At 38.2% G+C, this 26,621-nt stretch overlaps 1 protein-coding gene across 2 annotated transcripts in view; it reads left to right on the forward strand.

Annotated features, from left to right (window-relative positions):
* VPS13B (vacuolar protein sorting 13 homolog B) overlaps positions 1-26,621 on the forward strand; it is a 459,183-nt gene that overhangs the window by 397,273 nt on the left and 35,289 nt on the right. For both annotated transcript variants that reach the window (XM_084281966.1, XM_084281967.1), the window contains exons 41-49: positions 3,370-3,551; positions 5,404-5,753; positions 12,094-12,255; positions 21,515-21,670; positions 23,003-23,266; positions 23,414-23,497; positions 23,652-23,827; positions 24,333-24,503; positions 26,076-26,277. In XM_084281966.1, the coding sequence (XP_084138092.1) occupies positions 3,370-3,551; positions 5,404-5,753; positions 12,094-12,255; positions 21,515-21,670; positions 23,003-23,266; positions 23,414-23,497; positions 23,652-23,827; positions 24,333-24,503; positions 26,076-26,277 (1,747 nt within the window). The remainder of the gene's footprint in view (positions 1-3,369; positions 3,552-5,403; positions 5,754-12,093; positions 12,256-21,514; positions 21,671-23,002; positions 23,267-23,413; positions 23,498-23,651; positions 23,828-24,332; positions 24,504-26,075; positions 26,278-26,621) is intronic.

The following is a 26,621-nucleotide window of genomic DNA, read 5'->3' on the forward strand; positions in this document are numbered from 1 at the left end:
GAAGCCATCTCCTCCTTTTCTCCCCAGCTGAAAAACGGTGGATAGGCCCCAGTGCATTTGGTACCTCTAGAATAGCCAAGAGAATGTGGGATTATTTTGTTATTGTATCATTGGATGCACAAATTTCAATTTCACAATCAGATCTACCTCTGTGCTCTGGGCAGCTAGGATAACACTGATGAAAGAATCTTCATTGTATCTCTTTACAGGTAATTTCCAGAAGGTGATCTTCTCTCTGTAGTATGACTTTTCCTTCCAAAATGTGTTTTAACCTACATTTTCCTGCTCTTCCCAGTTCTTCACTGCCAGCACTTGTCCCTTCCCTAGCACAGGAGGTGATGCAAAGCCAGTTGTATCTCAGGGAGCAGCATTGTTCTCCTCTCATTTGCTTTTTCTTTCTGGCTATTTTTTTTTAAGGATTCTGAAGTTTGTTAGTGAGTCATGTCAATAGTGGGACTTATTGGTTTCTAAGGTGACTCTTCATGAAGAAATAAAAAGCAGATTTGAATCTTCTTGTTCCCAACATCATACATTTCAGAATATTACCTCCACTTGGTCTGTTGCTTGTAGGGCAGAAAAATCAGAGCAAAGTATTTCCTCCAGCATCAAGCATTCCATTTTGTCCTCTAATCACTGGGGCAATCCCAAGCACAAATACAGGCTGGGTGGGGAATGGATTGAGCACAGCCCTGTGGAGAAGGACCCGGGAGTGTTGGTGGATGAGAAGCTCGACATGAACAAGCAGTGTGTGCTTGCAGTCCAGAAAGCCAACTGTGTCCTGGGCTGCACCAAAAGCAGCGTGGCCAGCAGGGCGAGGGAGGTGATTGTTCCCCTCTGCTCTGCTCTCGTGAGACCCCACCTGGAGCCCTGCGTTCAGCTCTGGGGCCCCAGCACAAGAAGGACATGAACCTATGTCCAGAGGTCCAGAGGAGGGCCACAAAGATGGCTGCAGGTTCAGAGAAGGGTCACGAAGATGCTCAGAGGGCTGGAGCAGCTCTCCTATGAGGACAGGCTGAGGGAGTTGGGGACGCTCAGAGAAGAGACGAGAAGGCTCAGGAGAGACCTCATTGAATCCTTCCAGTACCTAAAGGGGGCCTGCAAGAAAGCTGGAGAAAGACTCTGTGAGGGTGTGTAGTGATAGGACAAAGGGGAACATTTTTCAACTAAAGGAGGGGAGAGTAGACATTAGGAAGAAATTCCTCACTCAGAGGGTGGTGAGGCCCTGGCACAGGCTGCCCAGAGAAGCTGTGGATGCCCCATCCCTGGAGGTGCTCAAGGCCAGGCTGGATTGGGCTTTGGGCAACCTGGGCTGGTGGGAGGTGTCCCTGCCCATGGCAGGGGGTGGGACTGGGTGGGCTTTAAGGTCCCTTCCAACCCAAACCATCCTGTGGATTGGGGTTATGAGTGGGAAGTAAGAAAGGTTCCATCACAGTAAAATGCTTAATAAGGAAGAAGCAGGTATATAACATTTGACTAAATAAGAATTTGGAGGTTGTTTTTTTTATTATTAATATTTTATAAAAAGATCCATATCAAAAGGGAAGAAAATCGCTGAGGCACTGATAGGTCTGTTTCTAAGGAAAATAATTTTTTTTAATTTCAGAAATAAATTCCTTTTTATTTTATTGCAGTAAGAGTTTTATAGCTGTTTTGTTCAAAGTAAGACGTAATTCACACTATCAGTCTTTTTTTTTTTTTTTTTTTTTTTTTAAGTTCCTCAGTTTGGTTAACATTTGTTTGCACCCCTCTACCATTATTCAGTTTTCATTCCATACATTGCTGCTGTTCTGTTTCTAATCAAAATGCAAAGAGCAAAAATTCTTACAATATTGAGAGTTATTCTGAGAGAACTAACCAGTTTCACAGATTCAAAAGTATTTAATGGTCTAAATCAAAATGTGAATTTTGGTGGGTTTGAGGATTGCTTTCAAGTTCTGTTGCAGCAACCTAAGGAATACCCATGGAAGAGCAAAGAAAAACATCCCATTTCTCTGACTCTAGTCCAGTGCCATAGATGTTTTATCATGTGAACACAAAGAAAGAAATTATTTCCAAAGGTGCCAGTTCATGAAAGACCTGCAACGCTATTTTTGAAATGCAAAGAGGACACTGAAGGCATAGAGAAGCACCAAAAAGCAGCTGAAAACTTGATTAAGGGAGCTGTCTTTCATCCTTCAGCAACCTAATCCATTCCTTATATCGTGCCTTGATGCTTTGGTAACTAGCTTATCTTTATTTGAGTTTTACTGCTACACAAGCATTTAAATTTATATCCACAAATCTAAAGCTGGATTTCATCTCATAAATAAATACCATACTAGCTAATTATTGTAACACAAACTAGTATTGATAAATTTACCCATCCTTGGACTTTCACACATTAAAGATTAATGTTTTGAATGCCTACATATTTGTGCCTAATTTTGTAGAGGCACTCAGGGAATAAGGAAAATTACATTTTCACAAAAATCACAAAACATGTCTATTTGAAACCCAATATTCAAATTTAAACTATTTTAAAATAGAGGTAGTGTTTGACTGAGGATACAGACTTAATTTTCAGGTCTTAAATCAAGATTATGCTTTTAAGTGAAAACTCTTAGTGCCAAACTGCAAAGGGAGTGAGAATGAGGAACATTAAGGATAAATTTGGCTTAAATTAGAACGTTTATTTGTACTTCAGTGGTGTCTTAGCAACCTATAGAATTGTGATACAGTTTTTGTTTCTCTCAAGAGACTGAAAGATAATGCTTGGAAATATTCGTGGGGTCAGGAACACTGCTAGGGAAAAAAAAATCAATGGGGTGGCATTTTAAATGTATAGTAAATATGTTGTAATAGGTGTTAGTAAAAGGCTCTGGGCTGACCTTGTAACAGCCAGAGATTCTTTTTTTATGGCTGTAGAATGAGAAGGATAATGGAAAGAAAACTTACAGGGACAAGGTTTTAACATCAAAATAGTTAAGATGGTTGTGAGTTGGTTTCCTTAAAATTGAATGAAAAAATTGTTGTCTTGGCCACATTAACTTTCAGATCATTTTCATATGTACTTTGTTTAGCTATTTCAATTATTAAATATAATTGGTATCTTTAATTTTTATTGTTGTAGATATGCTTTGTTTCTGTGACTCAGGTGTTTCGGTCAGTAAATTGAACGTTCGCTCTGATACAAGCATTTTTGGATTGCAGTCTTGTCTGAGATGTTCTGCTTAAGGAAAAATATATACGGTGACATTAGTAGTTAAATGTGAAACAAAAAGATGACATTGGCTGTGTCTGAAAACCAACGTGACACATGCTCCATTCCTACTGTAAAGCAATAAAATGCTGCAACTGCTGAACCACCACTTTGTTCTCTGCCTTCCACAGCTCAGAAAGTGAATCCGGCTCACAAAGCGCATGCGATCAGCTTGTAACTCCTACAGCATTAGCAGCTTGTACCAGGGTTGACTCCTGCTTTACTCCTTGGTTTGTGCCATCACTTAGCGTGTTGGTCCAACTTACTTGTTTGGAAGTCCACCTCTGCCATCACCTTGATCAACTAGGCACAGGTATGTACTCCTTCATGTAGAATAACAAAACCAAGTGGTTCATATGTACTGCTTCATCATTATTTTGCTCTCTGTGTTCCCCTTTTCGTCTTTCAAAAAGCCATTCTTGAGATAAATTATCACCAACAGCCACCAGTGGTACAGACTTAAGAGTAAAACTCATGATTTCCGTTCTGTGCACAGAGAGTAAATGCTGTAAGCAATGCAGCAAGCTGATCAGCCCCCTTCCTCCCTCAGGCATGGGTAACTGTAGAAGCAGCCCAGTTTTCCTGGTCTGATTAGTGGCAGCAGGTGCCACTTCATTTTTGAGCCATCTTAGTGGATGAATTTGATCTTCCAAATTTTCCAGCATATTATCAGTACTATTAAAATATTTGAAGATTTTGCAACCCGCTTAGTAAGAGTTCCTTGGAAGAGCTCTGAGAACTGCAGATTTAACTGTTATTTCAATTATGATCACTTTTGGAGCTACATCTGGTTTTGTTCAGTACTCTCTGTCACTGCGTTAATGGCAAATACATTCCAAGAGATCTTCAGATTATTGTCTGATTTTAAAATGCCAGGGATGCTTTCCTTGGAAGATGAGCAAATATCTTAGATAAATTTGACAGGACCAGCTTTTTTACTCTATTCGAGAGTAGTTTTGGTGGTTTTGGTTTTGTTTTTGTTTTTTGCAAATATTATGATATATTCATCAAGTCATACCAAGTCTGACACTCAACATCTAGCAAGCAATTATTTGCCTGTCATCTACCTCTGTCTGTACATAATCGTATTCACTATTGCATTCAAATTCCAGATGCTTGATCTTGAAAATCACATGCACTGGAAAAAGCAAAAAATCAGATTAAAGTCAAACACAGGTGTTTTTTTTCAACAACGACTGAGTTTGTGCTGATGCTGCTGTTGTTCTTGATATAGCACCTAAAGACTTTAAGATTTGGGGTTCTGCTATGCTATGTTACACAGAAAGGGAGCACAAAGCTTATTGTGTCCATTACAATTTATAGAATAATAGGGCTTGATCCTGGAAAGTGGTCAGTTTTTTGGTTTCAAATTTGTAGAGCACTTGAGCATATGCTAATTTAAAGCATGTGAGCTGTTGCAGCAATATAAATAATAGCATCAGTGGAAATACTCGCATGCCTAATGTTAAACAAGCAGCAAACATGCTTTGCAGTGTCTGCTGCTGCAGCGCTGCACTTGCAGGACTGAGACTTCAGTGAATACGACAAAATCTTTTTGACAATATATTTCTCATGCTTTAGTCTCAGGATACTTTTTTGTTTAATTCTTAGTATTATGGAGTAATATGTCATATCTCCACGTCTGTGGTCTTGGTTACTGTATAAATGCATCAAGGACATATTTCTTTGTGGGGCTTATTAGCCTGCACAATCACAATTTCAACAAATGTTATATTTCAAAACAATTTCAAAAATATTATATTGCTGAGTTCTGGTGCATTTATAATGAACTATGTGTGGAACTTCATATGCATCTACTGTAGCAAAAGCTCTCACAAAAATATGGTCTCTGCTTCACGTGGGTGACAATCTGAAGTATTGTGTTGTATGTAGGTAAAACAGTTTGGCTGTTTGGTCTCTTTACCATGGAATGCATTTAATTTACAATTACTATTTATTTGCAGCTACTATTAATTATAGTTTTCTTTTACATCTAACAAATGGTGTGAGTGGGATTAATTTCAGATTTCAGAAATGTCTACACTCTTATGAATTTTATTTGTTTAAATCAAATATACAAGCAGTTAAAAATAATTTGCAAAAACATGCATGATGTGGCAATAGTGATGTTCTGGCTTAGCTTTGTTTGTTCTTTTACTTTTCAGCACCACCAAAGTTTCTTCAGCCGTTTTTATCTGATAAGAACATGCCATCTGAACTAGAATACATGATAATTTCCTTTGATGAGCCTCATGTTTATCTTCGTCAATGGAGAGATGAGTCAATGTTCCAGGAGATCCAGTTTTCATCTCAAGCTGACTGTAAACTTCTGGAATGCCGAAATGTGACGATGCAGAGTGTTGTGAAGCCTTTCAAAATCTGGGGGCAGACAGCCATATCCAGCAGCACAGCAGGAAGGCTATTTGACTGCACTGTCATGGTGGACCCCATTTTGATCAACTTTGGCCAATATGCAATTCATTCTCTGAATACAGCTATTCAAGCTTGGCAGCAGGTATGCCGATCTAATAGTGAGAAGAAAAAAAAATTAGCTATTTTGATTAATTCAGTAGCAAATTAGGATGATTCTGAACTGAATTCATTTAAAGAATTCCAAGATATAAAAATTTATACTAAAAGTGTTCCATGATAGCAGGGAAAATTAGGAGACTGCAGGGAGGAGATAGCAGGGAAAATTAGGAGACTGCAGGGAGGAGATAGCAGGGAAAATTAGATGACTCCTTTATATATAAAGGTAAATGTAGCCCGAACAGCTTGAGTTTCAGTGAAATTACATGGATTTGTATCAGACTAATCAGAATCTTGGTCTTGAAATGCACAATATTCTGTTAATTTATGAAAAGGTGAATGATGCATGATATGTAAGCACAGCTCTAAGCGGTAGAGCGTATTGTTTCCAGTTACTATTTCTATCCTTATTTGAAGTTCAACGCTAGTTTCACATTACATGCTGTACAAGCAGCAATAATGGCTGAAGCTGGTCCCAGCATAAAGAACCTTGCTTCTGCAATGACCCCTTGAAGGCCTGTAATTCCCTTATTCCACTATAGCCTTGAAATCAAATCATTCTCTTCATCTGCCTGAAGACCTATGTGGAGCCTGGGAATTAATTACCTATCATGGCACTACAATAACAAAGCCCCCAAAAAAGGATAAAACATCTGTTTTATATCAAAAAAAAATCTTTTTTAAGGGCATTCCATGGTTTTCTTGTTGCAAAAGGACATTCATAAAACAAGATCTAGTGTGATTTAAATCTTTACAGCTGGCTCAAATATCAATGTGAACAAAAATCTTTGTAGCTCCAATTTCTGTTTTTTGTCATATTTTGAACAATGCTTTTAATAAAAAACAAACATAGAAAGTATAAGAGAGTCCCTGGTAGGCTATTTAAACCCCAAATATTTCTGACTTAGAACTAGTCTCTCATCTAAGACATGTGTGGCAACTACTGCAAAATGGCCTTCAGAAAGGTCAGTTTCCTCTTAGGATGGGAAAAAAGGTCTCTCAGACATAGTTATACATATAAATAAAATATGGTGCATAAATATTTAAATGTTTTAAACCACATCACAGTGTGAATGACTGACTGACTACTCTGTGCCTTGAAGGAATATTCAGAGTTGAAAAAATGGAATTGTATATTTGATTAAGTAGAGCCATATGTCGCGTAGCATATTGCTGACAGGTACATTCTATGAATAGTTGGTACTGATTTATACATGGATTTGGCAATGTTAACATGAGCCACAGGAGGATATACTTCTGTAATTGTTGCTGTAATTTTCTCGTTTCCTCTCATGTCAAGGGTACTTGCCACCATGTTCTGATGTGGTGGGTACCTAGCCCTGAGTATTTGAGATTAAAAACTTGCACCGCTTTGAAATTAGGGAACAGTTAACACACAAGTGTGTTCAAAATGGCTTATTATATTAATTGTTACCAAGATGTTTTGTATGTGGCTTTACCTCCGGCTCGGTGGAGAAGGGAGCACTGCACGGGGAAGGAATGAATTTCGCAATGATAAGCATAGTTTGATGTTTGCTGTTCACGCAAAAAAAAAAAAAAACAGTATAGATGCTGCCAACTAGAAACATGAATTTAATAAGCAGGAAAGGTTATTTGAATTCTCCACATATTTTTTACTGGATTAATATCTGAAACAAGTGATGCCGTAGTCAGTGGACGGACAGATGAAGCATGAAACAATTTGGCCTTGCACCTTTAGGTCAAGAGTTCGAGATTAACAGAAGCCTCTGTCAGTGTCTTTGTTTCCTAGATATGTACTGATTTTTCTGTTAGGTAATGCTTACCATTTTGAAAGTAGATTAAGCCTAAAAAACACCAGGCGTACGACTTGCTTTTACTTCTAGGTCACATGCTGAAAACCTGAGAGGATTAGCGCTTTTTAAAAACTCTTTGCCCTTTTGGCATATTTCACTGTCTAATCTGAAATCCCTGCTTAAATAGAAGCAATAGCAGGCTAATGTGTGTCTAAAAACAAAGCTAAAGTCACAATTTCAATAATCAAGTAGCTGGGCAGGTAAAATCAATTTGTTATTAATTGATTTTAGTATTTAATAATGTATGGAGTATCAAGCGAGATAGAAAATGCGTGTCCCCTGTGAATATACAAGGTGGGGTTGTTTGTTTGGTTTTTTTTGTTCACTCCCTTTATTTTGGTACTTAAGCCTTCACAAATTGTTTCATAGCATTAGTGCTTTGTGATACATAGAGACACGGGGTCAGCTGAGAAAACAGCTTCCCAGGTATGGCATGAAGCGAGTGTTCCTGAGGAGAAACTATTCCTCTGTGGGCTCCCACTGTAAATGTTTTCCTAAACCCCTCAGAAGTTATAAAAGCTCCTGTTTTAAACCTGCTTTAAACCATTAGAGCTTCTTTTCCTTGAGGTCCGCGTGGTCCTTAACCTTTCTGTTAGCAGTTGCATAAGTTTTCTTAATGAGCTGGGATCAGTCAAAATGACATCAGTGATCACAGTAGTTTCCCCGTCTTTCTACCCCAAGCACAAAGAACAAAGGAAAACGGTACAGAAAGCTTGCGTGTAGCTTCAGTTTAAGTTTCTAGCTGATAACGTCTGGGTGCTCCCATGAGAATGAAGTTACAACAAAGCTTAATCGGAAGAAAAATGTTCTTTTCTCTTGGAGGAACTTGGAGGCAGATAAGAAATTGCTGAAGACTTTGAAAAACATTAATAAGTACTGAAGAGAGAAAGAGTGTTTGTGTGTGTGCGTGTGCTTGCACAGGTCTTCGGTAGCTTGTGAAGCACGCAGAAAATAACTTTGGGCACATAAAGGGACCTCTGCTTTTATGGGTTGTTTCCAGATCCAGAAACGCTTTGAAATAGCTGTGAGCCGAGATGTGAAAAGAAAGTCCTGAGACAGGCAAAGCCTGGTGACTAGTATCATGTGGGGTGTTTTTCCCGTCTCTGAATTGAATTCACAAAATATTTGAAAGCCCAATAAATGAGAGACACTTTCCAGGCCTCTCAGAGAGAAAAGAACAGCTGAAAAATGATCTAAAGAGGGGCAGGAAATTGTCCCCCAGGAACTGACCCTAATCTGTATCTGATTCAGGCTGTTGATCTTGTGCTGATTCTTTTGATTTGCAGTTTTAATTCAGAGAAGGATTTTTTTCCTAATCCAGACTTAGGTGTTTTCAACTGCTGGAGTCATCATTCAGCCCTTCAGCATCACTGCCACACAAATGGCTCAGTTCTGTTTGTTTTTATTATGTCTGGTTTCTTTACGCTCACTTTTATCAATCAGTCCTTTTTCTGATTGTAGTTTTTGTGGTTTTTTGGTCTGTTATTTTTTGTTTTGTTTCGGCTTTTTGTGTGTATTGTAGAAGCTTCTGCTGTCAAACTTCAGCAGCACCTTTGGGATGCGGTTCCCCATGATGGGTGCATCCGGGATGGAAAAGCATGGGTGCTACTCTGCCAGAGGAAAATCTCCCTCATTTACTGTAAGGAGAATGAGAGTTTTCCCTAGAACCCAACCTGCACAGTCCATTGCTGTTGTACTAAGCTAAAGGATGCCCAATTTCCTTGATAATCCTTTAGTCAGCTGTTATTACCAATACTTGAAGCATCAGTAGCTATCTCTTAAGCCTAGCGGCACAGAGCAACTTCATATTATGCAAATCTTGGTGTTTCCTTGGTTAAAACTTTGGACCTGTTACAAAATCAAATAATAATATAATTAAAATATCTCTCTGGCTTAAGTCTGAGAAGTGTTGCCGTTAAAAGCAATGGATTCTAGTAGCAAATCAAGCATTTAAGACTAATGATGGCAGTCATTCCTCAGCACCAAAATGGATGTAAATCTGTTAATAATCCCTCATGTGACCATATTCCCCCAGTACAATTTAGGAGTTCTGTACACGCCAAGAAGTCAAGACAGAAAACTGAACCTTGCTAGATTCCCTTTTCAATTCAGAAAATGCAAGAACCAAGCAAAAGAATGAAGTTCATCCTCTCATTTTGTTTTTCTTTCTCAGACTTGCTCTGTGCGTAATCAGCAAGACAAACCTATTGGAGTACAACAATTTTCTTAAATTCCCCTGGGTTGTATCTAGGTTTGACTATAACAACATGTTGAGCTCTATGGATACCAAATCCTCCCTTTTAAAAAGAACATTTTGCAAAGCTGTAACAGGGAAATATATATATTTGTGGTAGACTTATGGGTATGTGGGTATGGCAGCTTGACAGTAAAAAGTCATAGATCCACCACTAGAAAATGCCAAAACAAACTGTGCACTCTGAAGTGGCACTGTAAATGTCAGCCTTTAGCATACCCAGATCTGCTACTACGTGTGATACAGACATGCTATGTAATGAGCTTTACTGCTTCGAAAAAGCGAGATTTTGATTATGCCAGGCTAACTGTTGGTTCACAAAAGATACCTGGTCTTACGCATAAGAATTCATGAGATGTGGAGAAAAGCTTCAATTTAAATATTCTCATGCTTTGATACTCTGAGTGATTTTTTACTTTTTTTTTTTTTTTTCCACAAATGCTCACAGCTAACCAATTTGTTGACATATGGTCTCAAAGGGAATCACAACCTGTCCATAGACCTGCACCTTAGGTCCTTCTGAAGTTAGTAACAGCAGTGAGTGTGCATTCAAAGGTGTTAAATTGGTCATACTTCGCACAGTTCCTTTTTCAGAAAATCTGTTCAACGTGTATCACCCAGCAATGTGCTATGAGCAATGTACCAAACTGTTTTTCATGGATAACTATGGATCTATAGGGAACTATCAGGAAGTATTTTTTTTTTTCTCTCTTTTTTGATCTCTGAATATCTGCAGGCTTCCACCCACATGGTTATCAAAGAACTAGAGACCCATATGATCACAGACAGAGGAGGTGCTACCTTCATTATGTCTTTTTAAAAGGTCCACCGAGAGAGCAAGGAGGGGAAATAGAATCTGCTCTCAAAGACCGTGGAGGTCCCCTAAGTTAGAGAAAACGTCATGGGAACGAAGGATGAGAAAACAGCAGCTGGGTTATATTGTGGGAAGAAGGGAACCGACCAATAATTAAGCATTGTAAAAAGTGTGTGCTAGGAAAGATAGGTCAAAAACAGGTAATGAAAACACAAGATGATTTTGGTTTTTTTTTATGTTACACCGATTAAATTGCATGAATACTATCCAAGTAGTGTTTTCTTGTAGTTGCTTGTAAGTGGACAGTGCCAGACCATTAGTGACAAGGGCAGAAATTCTCCGGTTGGAAATTAGGAGAAATTTCTTCTCAGGTTAGAAATTAGGAGACATTTCTTCCCAGAAGGAGCAGTCAGGCATTGGGACGAGTTGCCCGGGAAGGTGGTGGAGTCTCTGGGGGTGTTCAGGGAAAGGTTGGACGTGCTGCTTGGGGACACGGTTCAGTGGGTGACATTGGTGGTAGGGGGATGGTTGGACCAGGTGATCTCAGAGGTCTTTCCCAACCTTTATGATTCCATGGTTCTGTATGAGGGACAATCTTCAAATCAAATGACAATTTGACCTCTCCTGTATAGGGGATCATAGTTTGGGCCTTCAGGGATGGAAGACCTGTAGCTTTGATAATTTTTCTATCATACAGTTTCATTGTGTCAACAGAATGACAAGTATCCAGATGAAAAGTGGAAAGAGAGAGATGTAAGGATGTTCTAGACAGGATAAAGAGCATTGTAAAGTCTAAAATACTTTCAAAACCCTTGATACTTTTTAATTTTTTCATATTGGATTATAAAATTACAAAATGTATCTTCAACCTAGCTTTGTGGATCTGTGAAAATACTCTTCCCACATGTCCTTCTATTTATTTATTTTTTTTTTTTTTGGTAAGTGTTGCAGTATCTGGAGAGAGATTCTTCTCCTGACCCACAGCAACATTTCAAACTAAAGGCTGTAGCTGGGGAAGGGGCACTGCAGCCTGTTGGCCTGAGAGATCAGTTGTCAAGCCCGGAGAATCCTCCCCATGTTTCTCTGACCAGCCTGTAGTGTCCCTGCCGACCTATGTGCCATGTCATTTCCCATTGAGGTTAATTTTGTTGGAGTCTTTTTCATCAGTTAGGAAATCTAATTTTTATTTTAGCTTTAAATGTTTAAGGATTGCATTGCAGAAAAATAAAGGAATATGTGTTCTTAGTTACATTTTGTCAAACCAAACTAGTTTTTGCTGAGAGTAGAATACTGTGAGACCAAAGCTAATGGCAAGAGATCTTAAAGCATTTCTGTGTTGTAACAGTCGCCACTGGGCAGACAGCTGCCAAACGTCTTGCAATTAATCTGATGCTTATTGGCTTTCATATTCTTTTCCTTTCAGAACCAATGCCCTGAGGCAGAGGAGTTGGTCTTCAGCCATTTTGTGATCTGTAATGACACACAGGAGACACTGCGGTTTGGCCAGGTGGATACTGATGAAAATATTTTGCTGGCTAGTCTCCACAGTCACCAGTACAGCTGGCGCTCTCACAAGTCCCCACAGGTATGTCAGAAACAGCCCTTCAAATGCAGCAACTGCTAGTACTGACTGGTGGCTTTATGCATTGATTTTCTGTGTGGTGTCAACGATCTGCAATGCTCCAGTTCCTTCAGGAGCCACATGCTGTGGCTACATCAGAAAGAAAAGGTAAACAAAGAGTGAGGAAAGCCAGAAGTGTTTAGAAGTTACTCAAGGGTGGATCTGCATGTGCACAACCGCTTTCTGTAAAACTGAGCGTTTGTAGAAACTGAAGCTTCTGAAAAAAAGCAAAAGAAGATTGCTTGCCAGGTTTTTATAACTAAGTGATCAGTGTCTGTTTTCTGTGATGTACATTAGAGATTTGGGGAATTTTTTTAATGAATTGTTTTTACCAGAAGCATCTGTTCACTGAAATTGTTTGCAGAAAAGGGTCAAACTGGACAAATCTCCCAACTCACCATGTGCTTGCATTAGAAAAGAACGGAAATCATCAGAAACATCCCATTTATATAGTTTAAATAATGCAGTTTCTGGGTTTTTGGTTTTGTTCTTTTAGGGATAAACACTGAAACCAAAATAAAATGATTTAAAATTGTCAATATTTCAGTGAAACCAGGTTGTTGGTTTTCTTGAGCAGTGTTGAAAAGTGGGCTTTTCTTTCTGATTCAGGATAAGGCAAGGTTTTATATTTAAAAGAAGGTATTTATGGGGCAGCAAAGCCATTTCTTCTCTCTTTTTAGTATACACCCAGCTTCTGCTGAGTGGTACACTGGAGACCTGTGCCAGCCCTCTTGCTGAGCAGCAGTCCTGTGCTAGAGAGCTACTGACATTTTTACAGAAGCTAGGAGAAGTGTAGTGGCTCTGGTTTCCTGGCTCCTGTAGAGCCTTGGAAAATACCAGCCTTAGCACATCAAAAAGAAGGTGAAGTTTGGATGGTCACTCTCAGCAGGAGTTGTGCCCACTTCCACTACCGCCAAGCTTCACTGGGAAACAGAGATGACAAATTTGCTGTGGTTCTTGTTCATATGTCAGCGGTTATGCAAAACTACTGAACTTCACATGAATGTTGTAATCTCTGCACAGCAAATTCAGCCAGAGTAAACACTTGAAGTTGACACTGAAGTCAAAGCATAAATTGAGAGGAAGGAAGGTTAATAAAGAACCATCTCAATGCCACCAACAGAGGAGTTGTAATAAACTTTGTGTGCTGGTGTAGTAGTGTACAGAGGGGGGCCTTTGGAGACTTGCAGAGACACTGGAGTTACTACACGTCCCTTGTCAGCTTTTCAAAAAGAGCATGTTTTCTCATGCAAGCAAAATGCCTGTGACCCCCCAGCCCGTGGCCAAGCAAACCAAATGGGTAACTATGTGCAGTGGGCTTGTGTCAGATGGCGAGACAGGATCCTCACTCATCAGCTGACAATACTCACTTGCATTTGGGTTACAAATGGCATCACTTCATCCAGGCATGTGAAGGAGAAAGAGCAGCAGGACTTGTATTTGAAAGCCAGCAAAATGTGACCCATCTTTCATAACCGATTATCACTTGTAGCAGTCGCCAAAAAAAATCATTTAAACCTTTTAATAAATATATGGAAAAAGAAAAAAATGCTCAAAACAATTATAAATAAAAACAGAAGTAAGTAAGGTTTTCCACATCCATTTTCTGGTGTCCTGTACAGTATTAACCAGGCTGAGAGAATCCTCTTTCTGACCATCATTCTCGATCCTTCTGCTGGTAGCATAGTTCTAATTATGGTGGATTTCTAATAGTAATGTACTTCCAATAATTGGAAAGCTTTGAAAATGAGGATTAACCCTAGGAAAGCAGAAAATGGAAGAGTTGGATTATAGCATTTTCCTGATACTTTCTGTCACTTGCAGCCAAGCTGCTGAAGACCACCAGCACAGTGTTTTGCATTAGCCATCTAACACCTGCAGAACTTAAAACATTGATCTTTAACTTGTCCTTTCTGGCACAGACTTGAGCTGTGCAAAATACTCAATTTTCATGGTTTCTATATAAGTTTCAGATTAAATGAAAAATTTGAAGTGCAGGATGAAAGGTGAAAAAGTCCAGAAGAAAAACAAATCACAGATTAGGGAGTGGATGAAGTGACAGTAAGACGTTCAGATTCATTTTTCAGATATTCATTCTTCAGCTGAAACTTGGTGATGTCAAAGGGTTTCCCCAGTCCGTTTTGCTCTGATCAGATTCAGATTCACTGAAGAACTGGGCTGATAAACAGTCACGAGTGTCATGTTGGATTCCCATATCCCAGGAGATGGCGAAGCTAACAGCCTACTCCTCCCGACTTAACCACACTGCTGGCCAGCAGTCTCTTCTAGTAGGGGGGCTATGCCTCGCTTATCCCAGCCCTTGGAATAATTTCAAGAGCATTCTGCTCCTTTAATATTTTTCAATGACCATTTCTTGCTGGGAAACTTAGAGACTAAAAAACAGCCCTGAGATAATTTCACTGAAAATATATGGAAGCGTAAGCTTTCCTCACGCTGTGAGATAGAAGCAAATTTTCTTTACAGAGGTCACAGGATCTTGGCATGCATCTATAAGCTTTGTTCATTTGGTTAATGTTAAATATGAATTGCTGTAAATATAACATGCTTCAGAAAGGTAGTTCATTTAAACAGCGCAATCCTTTGTCATTTTTGATCATATGAAACGAGTTTGTTTAAAGGTTATTACAAATGTTGTCATGCACAGATTTTTTAATGATTAATACAAATCCTTGAAACAAAAACAACTACTCAATTAAGACATCAGGTTGTACCTATTATGCTGTGGCACTTTTCTAATTGTTTCCATGCAAAACTATCTAGCAGTTTATTATCCAAAGGTCAGAATAATGCCCAAGCATGGACAAACCCTACAAGTGTCATATTCATGGAATGCTAGATGACTTCATAGTTATGAAATTATTTCATTTCTCATGATAATTCCCAACTTGCCAAGTTAGTGAATTTTAAGAACTCTGAGAGCAGATTGTAAGATAAATGTGAAATAATCCATACTTCTGGAGTCAGGGACTTCCCTCCAGGCATTAGTTCATACTTGACTTACTTGACTTACACTTGGGGATAAAATGAGTTAGGACAAGGTCTTAGATACCACATTCTCTTACTGGGAAAGAAAACCAACTTGCACAACTTCGGCTGGCTCATGTTTCTTGTTACACAGGCACTAAGAAGCAGCGGTTGCCATGAAATACTTTATTTAACCTCTGCAAAATGTTTTTTTAGTATGGCAAGGCAGTTCAGTTAAATGAAAATAAATAGTTTTTAAAGGATTGTATTTCTTTTACATTCACATCAATAAAATTCTCCATTTTTCTTTTGCTAATTAAGCATAGTGAGAGATGCAGTAATTGGCTATTTGAATCATTTAACAAAACTAAATGTGTTACCTAAAATCCATTATTTTTGTAATAGCAGGTAGTTTTGTAATGATTTATTTGTATTTAGATTTCTTTTAATATTAGCGAAGTTACAATGGGCTATAATTAAAAATTATTAAACTTTTTAAAGTTAAGGAAACAGATACAGCACAGGGAGGGTTTGGATATATCAGTTATTGGTGGTGTCCCTCCAATTGTTTGGCTTAGCTTGATACTCCTTCCTTCCTTTGTTTTTTTCTCCAGCTTGGATCTTCTACATTTCAGGGAATCTAACGTTTCCCTTTTAACTTTCACTCTGATTCCTGCAAGTCTTACTAGTTTGGCTAATATTTCAGTAATAAGTCTGAGGTCCAGTGCTATTTCTTCTGCTCTGTTCCATCCCCCATGTTTTCCTCAGATTTCATGAGTTTTTGACCTTCCTTAGGGATAAGACACCCCCAGTATATACTCCTTTTCGGAGTTGGGGTAAGTCCAAAACTGATGATATTTGAGGCTTTAAGCAATTCCAGCAAAAGTTGCCAGACCTCGTGAGTTCTCTTTGCAGATTTTAATGAAAGTTAGAGGTCTGTTAGATATCATTAAAAAGGAAGAGAAGCTACATCACTCCTGTGTTGTACAGACAACACTGGCTCCTACGTTATTATTGGATCCAGTCTGTGCTCCTTATCTTGATCTTCAAGTTGCTTTGTGGGATGGGCCCCAGTTATGTCAAAAGTCATGTTTGTCTCCAAGACAGCTGCGTTTTTTAGGAGAACTGGAGCATATGATACATAGGGTGAAATTCTGAAGTTAGAAGAGATCAGATCTTCCTAGCAATGTACTCAGGGTTAAGGAATTCTGTCTTGCAAGACAGTAGGCAGTCCGAGGGTCCCACCAGGGACCACAGCAGACGTGAAAACCAACTATTCATATGAGAGTCCTCCAAATGTATTCTGCAGAGATTGCTTGCTTGCAAATAAACAGCAAAAATCTTTTGTAGCACACTAGTTCAGTTTTCCCCACACTCAGGATCTAAATCTCTGATTTTTCTTTTAATGTAAACCATAATGTTGCATGGGGGAAGTCTGCATTTAAGGTAACAGCTCCCAAACCTTTCTCCAGAGCCTACTGGCAGCAGCCCATTTTCACTTTGCACTATACTACCCACTGCAGGTGCAGTGGGTAAAAATCAGTTTGTATCTTGATTTGAGCAATGACTTCAGTGCGAATGTGATCAAGTTATTGTTTATAAACCACATACATGTATTTCTTATCAAAGTAGGTATGTATTCCTGAAACAGCTCTTGCTGAAACAGCCACTTGACTTGCTACTTATGTAGAATTTGAGAGAAAAGCTTTGTTGTTTGTTTTGCTATTCTTCTGAACAGACACTTACACACTCCTGAAAAGTTACTAGCAGTGGTCATTACATTAATAATATGTTCATTAGAACAGTATAATCCATTTAAAGTTATTCTCCTCATGTTTCAAATAGTGTGCCTGCAAAGCTCGACTTCTGCTAGAATTTTATAAACATTGTTAACTGCAGTTGTAGATTTGGAAATAACTTTAAGAACCTCCTCCTCGTTCTTCTATGAAAAAAAAAATGAAGCCAAATTTTAACTTATGTTGCATATCCACCAGGATAATAATTCATTGTTATTTATTTCCAAATAGCTATTCTTCCAGGTATTGGGTTATATCCTGTAAAGTGTAAGATGATATACAGTACTCTGTGGGTTCCGACTTAGAAGCTGTGACTTATACATCACTTATTATTGGGTTTTTTTCCTGTTCTATTGTTTAGGGATGTTACAGATGCTCTGCACAACCTTTTGTACTTCGTATAATCCTCCCCAGGTTATTTGCAGAACATTGGGCGTGGGGAGGTTGGAAGTTTTTATTTTATTTTGCACTATTCCAGTAGTGAGAAATGTGTTGTTGCTTTCCTCTGAGGATCTACATTCAAAATCAGTGGTTAGACTGTATTACTTTCTAAATGATATCTGGGGAAGATAAGGATTGATATTGTCCATGAGACACATGAATCTTCAAAATTTGGTTGCCATACTTCAACCAAAAGTCTGTTCCACAGTATTTAGAGTCAGTTTGTACCTGCGAGGTTCAGGCCTGCTGTGCAGGTTGTTGAGACTCACAATACCTCCAGGAGCCCCCAAAGGTCATAATTTATCTGCTGAGTGTGACATGCTTCTACTGGCCAAGACGGGGATGATGAACATTGCTTTCTTCCACCCTCTGTTCAACCCATTTGTCTTACAAGGGGTGATGGCATAGAAATGGTCAGATCTCCCAGGTGCCGTGAGAAAATCAAGCCAAAATGAAATTCAACCTTTGGTGATTAGTGCTACAGTTGACAATGTGCAGAATGAACATTTCATTCACTGCTTTCCCAAATGCTAATCGCTAAAAACACAACCAAAAATAAAGATCATCCTTCTCTTTTAATTTTTCAATTAAAAACTGCTTCAGCTTCAAGTTTTACAATTCAGTTCCCATCTCCAGGTCTCCATTTTCCTCCATGCTGCTGAATCATCCCAGCTTTTATTTTACTGTTGTATATCTCTGAAAATAATCATCTGCTTCCATACACTAACCAGTTCCTCACCTGATTCCTTCAAGTCCCTCAGAGTTTACAGTAATCTCTCGTATTCTTCCCAAAAGGCATTTACTAGTTTCACCTGGAAAACAGATAAAATTTAACGAAAGTGAACCTAAGTTGACTTCAGTGGCAAAGTAGAAAGCAAAATAGAAATCAAATTTGTATCACTAAGCATTTTGAGGGCACAAGCTTTGAATTACTTATACAGCTGGAAAATGCTGCCTTTTCTGGACAGGCTCCATTCTTAGTCTCATTTTTAATCCCCCATTTTAGTCTCCATGCCTTGTCATATGACACTTAGCTTTATTTACTCAGATCATATCCTTCACCCACACATCTAGCTGAAAACCTAAGCAAATTTTGAGGAGTGCATGGAAACATTCTGCAAGGAACTGTGATAAAAATGCAGCTTTTCTAACCGTTCCCTCTGGTAGGAACAGCTTCATCTTAGTCTACCTCCCTGAAGGCAATTTCTTTTCCTTTCAAAACAGAGATCCATAATGGCTCAGAGTTAAAAATCCCACAAACATCGAGTCCAAACAAAAAGCTCTGTTTTATCTGTTATGTTTTCCCAACAGAAAATGCAGAAATTTCTCTTTAAACTATAAATTGGCATTTGTCTCTGGATTATATTCATTAGGATGTTTTTGAAGTTCATTTAATATTTTGTACCTTTTTGCTGTGACTTCTTTTTTCTCCTAACCTATAACATGCTCAGCTTTATTTGTTAAACTTTTTTAAGCGGTTCATGAGAAATACTCAGTGTTTACTTAAAACTTGATAAATGAAAGGGGTTACATGGCAATTGCTGTGAATCTGTAGTATTAGGTCAGCTTTATAACATTAGAGGTCTGTCTTGTTGAGTATCTAATACCATCTAATATGGCATCTGCTAACATAATGTTCACACCTGATTACTTAATTTTCTAAAATTACTTCAATTTTTGTTTCCTGCCATATATCTCTATATCACTTAGTGTCATTTGCTAATCGCTTCTAGCCACGCTGTGCAGGAATCTCACATTCAAGTAACTGGTTCACCAGGAGATCCCTGTGTTTTCATGTAATGCAGTTTCTTGGCTCACAAGGAAACTTGCAATATCCAATTTTTATATTACGATGTCATTAATACAAATATATTAGATATATTTAAAATAATTTATGAAGGTTGTTCCCTGTTGGATGCAGCAGTTATCAGTATACAAATAATATGTTCAGGAAATAAGAATTGCCAATATATGGCAGTATCTCTTTTTTTTATTTTTGTTTCCGAACCATGAAGTTAAATGCACAATAATTATTGTGCTGCAAAGAACATTAGTAAGGCAGCATTTGTGAGCTAATAACTACACAGTGAAAGCTGACAGCATGTTTCTTGGGAACGTTCAACTCATGAGGAAAGCTGTTTATACAGGGTGGGAGACATCCTAATCTTGGAGCTACATGCAATTACTAATCATCAGTTATGGCATTCATGTGACATCTATCTTTGGAGCACACCACATTTTTTGTGCCTTCTTAGTACCTTTTCTCATTACTTGGCTGTCATTTCCAGCTACCAGTCTCTCCAAAGCAAACAGTTTTCTTGTTTCTCTTAGTTTTCATATGTGATGAGATTTATTCCCAGCTGCCTCTGTAAGAAACTGAACTGATTCCAGCCACTGCAGTTGGATTTTTTTTTGCTTTGTTTTTCCTTTTCTGTAACTAATACTCAAGTATCAAAGCAATGTGTTTGTTTATGAGTTTGAGTGTCCTAGTGCACAGTTCCCTCAACGTGTTCTTGAATATAAAGAAGTGCCCACGCATGTACATACCCAAACGCATGCCCATGCACCCACTGGCACATACTAGCCTTTGTGCTTCCAGCATAAAACTAATTTGAATCTGAATGCAACAGTCATCACTCTAGCAAATTCAAAAGCCACCCACTGAATGGATGTTTTTGTTCTGTGAGTAACTTGTGCTGAGGATACCACAAATTGCAAACAGGCTACTGAGTTGTAATATCTTTGAAAGTTGTTGCTGTGGTTGTTTCTTAAAACAATGAAAAGAAACCAACTTTCAGACGTTCGCGAAGTCCAACTGGCCAGATCTATGGACAGTGCTATCTCTTTGGAAACAAATCATGGCAGAACATAATATTTACAAGTTTCATTTTTGCTAGTGTAAATAACCAAACTTTGGGCCTGATCCTGTTCCCAATTACTTAAATTAATTAATGTCATATGTCCAAAATCAGACTGAAATTCAACCCTCAAGAAAGAATTCCCACAAGGCCTTTATATAACTGTTTTAAAGGACTTAAGTGATGCTTAGACTCTGTGCTGGCCCTCTGCAAAGAATAAATTTTACCCAGAATGCTTATTGCTTTGATCCCTTATATATAACTCACATTCTTAAGCTAGCACAGCCACAAAAGATCTATACAGAGCTAAATAGCCAGATCTTCAGCTGGCGTAAATTTATGTAACTTCATTGACCTACATGGAACAGTACCAATTTTCACTACTCTGGCTTAAAGAATCTCCATGGGATAGAGGTAAGTGCGTATGGTGGGTAAGTGGATGAAAGGCTCTTCAAATGATGAAAGACTCTATTGCTCTGGAAGTGATTTAAGTTAAACTGGAAAAAAAGCCACTCCTTTTCCGGAATAAATCACACAGGGAGTATAATTATGCAGTTAAATTTCTTCTCATGCAGTCAAGCTTAAACGTGCCACCACATTTGTATAAGAAATGAAATGTTTCCCATCTCTCAGCAATATACGACGTTCTTATACATTTAACACATGGATGAGCTCTACATATATACATACAAATAGGTTTGCATCCTTCTTCTGAAGTGAAGGGTACTCGCAATTTTCTCTGCTATCCTGAAGGCCAAAAGTCTGACATGCTCTCCAAATCACCTTGCTGGTAATAAAGAGGGTGGATTTCTAGACCAATTTTAAGGGCAGTAAAGAAACCATCTTATTTCCTGTTGCTCTCTAGTCTACATAACATTTCTGAACAGTTGTGTACAGGATTTTTTCCATCCATAAACAAAGAATTTAAACAGGTAATTTGTAGGAATGCACAATGCAGAGCCATCTTACGGTATTGTTCATTCTTCTGTTTGTATCTGAAATCACAGAATAAGTGAATCATTCAGAGAATTGGTGTGCTTAGCATTACTGAGTTTTAAAAACAAGAATATTTCCCTATCATGGGAATTCCTATCCTACTGCAAGGGTGCTTATGTATTGAAGTAGTAATTGTTTTCTTTCCAGCTGTTACACATCTGTATCGAAGGCTGGGGAAACTGGCGGTGGTCTGAGCCATTCAGTGTGGACAATACAGGGACCTTTATTCGTACTATTCAGTACAAGGGCCGAACGGCATCACTTATTATCAAGGTTCAGCAGCTCAGTGGAGTACAAAAACAAGTAAGTATTTGATCCTACTTGGAAAAAATAACTTAATCTGAGTGACTTAAACCATTGTTTATTCATGAATAAGCCGCCTTATTATTCCTTTCCTAGTGGGACCTGCAAAAAAGCAATTATAACAGTATTCTGGTCTCATTAAAGGAGTTCTTACAACTCTTCTGTAAGAATTCACTATGGTGTGGATCTTAACATATAAAAGCTGTTATCACTACATATTTTACATGCATGTTTCCATAAACCTGCCTTTGCATGGTTACTAAATCCTGACAGTGGTAACTTCCACAATTTCTTAGATGTGTTAAGCTCTTGAGTAGAAGAACTTTAGTTAGTTAAGAAACTGTTCTTTTTTTATTCCAGGGTGTAATTCAGGTCTTTTTATTATTAAAAGAGTAAGGACCAAGTTAACATTTGAAAATGTAATTTTTCACATACAATCATTGTATAGAGATCTGTAATAACACTGCAGTCATTCTGCCAGCATTGGCAGGAGCCAAAACATGGGGTGGACATAACATGTTTAGCTCATGGATATGGCAGAGTGCCTCATGCTGTGCAAAGAAATATAGCTGATCAGGCAAGAACAGTTCCTGGCTTTGCTGAAAGCCCTGCTGAGACTTTCCTTGTTAGGTTGTAGCTATGGTGCATAGCCTCATTAGTGAAAAGCAAATGAAGGTAGTTGTAATAGGGATATACACAGAATACTGTTTCTTGGTACACCTTAGAAAAAGTCAGATATATGTTTTATGAGAAATAATTCATGTACTATAGACAGCAACAACTTGTGAGTCTATATGGTCATTTTCTAGGTGGATGCACTTAAATACGGAAATATGGCACAGCCATTTAGTGGAATTATAAGCTTTGAAACAGCAAACCTATTGAAAGGTCTGGATCTGTGGATTGTGATGAGAATATGAGGTGTGAGTGGAAACCTTCCTTCTGAAGTACATCATTGTGTCTACTCAAAAAGGGTGTAGTATTCAGAGACCATCAGAGTATTCTTAAAATCAGAACCAGAATTATGTCAGCCATAGGCTGCATTCAGTAGGAATGAAAGTGGATATGTTGCATGTGTCTTTCAAACCCAGATATTGCTTTAGCAGTACTTCAAGATTCCTAATGCCTAGGTTTCTGTGAAATTGCACATACATTTGGCCAATAAAAATAACGTTTTACCATTCACTGCCTTTAGCAGTACTTGGGAAAATCTAACAAAATCAGAATGCTAAGGTAGAGTATTCTTGTACAGGTTTTCACTCTATAATTCAATTTTGACCTTTCCTTTTTGCAATTGTTTATATATGACCTGCATATTTCTGTGTGTTTTAGATCCTAATCTGCGGAAGACAGACAGTCTGTAGTTACCTTTCAGAAAGTATTGAACTGAAGGTGGTTCAGCATTACATTAGTCAGGATGGACAGGCAGTCATAAAAGAACACACCAACTGCCTTGCAGCCAAGCAGAAGTTGCCTTCGTTTGTCCTAGAAGACAATGAGCTCACTGAGCTGAGTGTGAAGGCTACAGGAGATGAAGACTGGTCTCGAGATGTATGTCTAAGCTCTAAAGATACAGAACACAGCACTGTCATTCAGGTATGTCTAGAAATAGATATTTAGAATATAATATTAAAAATGTCTGTGAGAACTGGGAACCTTACAACGTTCTGTTTGAAATGATGAAATGTTCAGTATTACCAGCTTGAAATAATTTTGGCGTAATGCTGATCTGTCTGCATACAGGTACCATCCTCAAAGAGTTCAATTACATATGTGTGGTGCACGGTTTTGACTTTAGAGCCCAACTCTCATGTGCAACAACGAATAGTAAGTACATTTAATGCCTCTGAAATCTAAATGTTTCCATCTTATATGCCATATAATAAATTAAGGGCAGAAAGATTTCTCAATAGCTTGTTTCAACAGTTGTAATCCTGAAATAAAATCAGCATGAAATTGGTATATTTTTTTCTTTTTGTAGATTGTTTTCAGCCCTCTTTTCATTGTAAGGAGCCATCTTCCAGACCCTATTATCATACATTTAGAAAAAAGAAGTCTGGGATTGAATGAAACACAGGTGGTTCCAGGGAAAGGACAAGAGAAAGCACTGCAAAATATAGAACCTGATCTTACTCACCACCTGACATTTCAAGCTAGGTATAACATTCACTTTCTTTTAAAATGGTTCATTTGTATAGAAAAGAATAAATCAATTACACTTTAACTTCTGGTGCAGTATTTTGAAGAGTACAGGATATGCAGAGGAGGTGCAACAAAACTATCATAAGTCGTCTGAAATTATATGATAGGAAAAATTAAATTTAGTATCACTATCTTAAGTATGTTGGCATTTGTTTGCTTAAACCATGCATGTTTTTGTGTTTTGAAAAGTAAATTCCTAACTTCTCTTGAACTGTTCTTTGAGAATATTCTTAAGTTCCCGGGGTCTCAGACACAAAAGGTCATTACAGTATCATAACAAATTCATGCATGTCTGTAGATGCTCAGTACCTTATTAAACATCATAGCTTTGATTCATCCACAGTTACCTTGAGAATGTTTCTGTTGCAGAATATGCTTGGAAAGCTTCATTAAAGAAAATGTTAGTGCTACCAGTACTTGATCTTGTTCTGTAAGTGATTGAAGCTGTTTTCAATGACAGGGAGGAAGATGATCCGTCAGAGTGTGCAGTCCCTATCTCAACCACACTTATTAAACAGATAGCAACTAAATCCCATCCAGGTGGCAATGTCAACCAGATCCTCTCTGAGTTTTATGGCACTGCTAATCCTCACCAGCCTGCGTGGCCATATAACAGGAAGGATTCAGACAGGTAATTCTTTGCTAAACCTTCTTCGTGGTTGTTGCATTGTTTTTTCAAATAAAAAATGGTCTTTTAAAAGATACAATTGTTAGTTGAAGTAAAGCATCAAGGAAGCTGACTAACTTTGCCATCCATATCATTAAGCACAAAGGTATCACTTACTGCTGAATAACTCCCTCAATCACAGATTGTTGGAGGCTGGGAGAATGTACTGGCAGAGCATCAGAATATGCCAGCTGTCTTTTCACAGTTTTGTAGACATCTGTTACTGACCAATGTCAGAGTCATTGCTGTAGGGATAGTAGGCTGGATGGATCTTTGGTCTGACCCATTTCTAGGTTAGTTCTTCATGAAACTGATTGATACCTGATTTTCCTACAAAACTTTGTTAATGAAATTCCAAGCAAATGACCTAATAGTGCAACTCAATAACTAGTGTTTTGAGTCTTGAGCAAGGATAAACTCTATGCATCTGAACAACTTTCCTTACTTAAGGTAAGGATTGTCAAGACCCTTAATGAACCTTTAATGCACTCACCTTAATAGGTCAACCTATGTCCTTTGCACAGTTAGGTCAACTGAGAATATGTCATAGCTTGAGTTGGATTTCTTGTTAATTAAAACTAATCTCAGTGATCTCAAATTTGTTGTGTGTGGTCTGGTAAAGCTATGTGTACTAATAAGAGTTGTTGACGCCATGTACATTTTATTTTTCACTCTATACTGTAAGTTTCATAAAAGCTCAAGCTTAATGCATTTTATTTTTCATTAGATTATTCCAAATGTATTTTTAAGCAACAGTATTTTCTGAACTAGCTGTAGTTTTGATCAGTTTGGAAGCATGACAAAAAAATTTCCAGTCTTCTTTAGCCACCCCACCATTCCCAGAAAAGCACCCCAGAAATACTATTTACAACATTTTATTTGTTACAAAAAGCTCTGCATGGTGCATGTTTGTGTAGTCAACTTTGTGAAATCAAGTTCAAGAAGACTATAGGGGATCAACATTGAATATGTTTTCAGTAATTATATGATTCCTGTATGTAAGCTGCAGAATGGGTTGCAGGCAGGAAAAACTTTAGGTTAGCCTAGGGGCTACCCTTGATTACACTGAGAAGATTGCATCAATCCAAGGATTAAAGAAATGAAACTATATTTTTGTGAATACAACTTTTTTTTTACTGCAGCTGTAGAGGCTGTGTATTCGGCAGCTGTGTTTCAGCAGGGAAACAGGGGAGAAGGGGTTTCACAAAGAAAAATAAAATTGAAATTTGATTTTATGGCTACAGAAGTCACCGGTTTCATTCTGGAGGACAGCAGTAATTCTATTTCTAAGGCATTTCTTTAATTGATCAAATTTAGGCTGAGTTTGTGCAGTTTAAAATATGTCTTTGTAACCTACAAGCAGCTAGCTCTGTCTGAAACCATCTCAGTATGTTCCAGAATGATAAGAGGAGACTGTTTTTTTGTTTCAAAAAAGGTAAGCCTTGCAAATTATGAAAATGAGTGCATGTCATTTGTAATCTTGAATTTGTAATTTATTCCTTGACTTTATCGTTTCGTTTATTTGTTTTTGAACAGCAATGAACAACTCTCCCAATGGGACAGTCCAATGCGGGTAAAGCTGTCAGTGTGGAAACCATGTGTTAAAACTCTGCTGATAGAGCTCCTACCCTGGGCTTTGCTAATCAATCAGTCCAAGTGGGACCTCTGGCTGTTTGAAGGAGAAAAGATAGTGCTTCAAGTACCTACTGGGAAAGTAATTATACCCCCCAACTTCGAGGTAACTCCCATTTAAGAGGCGCAGTTCTGCTTAATATCCTGGTTCTGAACATGCTTATTAATCCAGATGATTCCCACCTTCCAGTCACTATGTCTGTTACTCGTATGATCAGAAGTAGAAATAACAACAGAAATTTGCCATGCTGACTAAGAGTGGGTCACAATGCCATACTTGATAGCAGTGGATCAGTCTTGACAGCAAGACAGGATGAATTACAAATGGGGACGGTTCTTTAGGATGCCTGACATCTTGAAAACAGAGTTTTGTCTAATGGATCTTCTCACATACCTTAGCTTCATCATGCATGTGTTTTTGTTTTTTTTATTACAACCCTAGTATTGTTT

This window comes from Netta rufina, assembly GCF_964035555.1.
Source record: "Netta rufina genome assembly, chromosome: 2".
Classification (NCBI taxonomy): domain Eukaryota; kingdom Metazoa; phylum Chordata; class Aves; order Anseriformes; family Anatidae; genus Netta; species Netta rufina.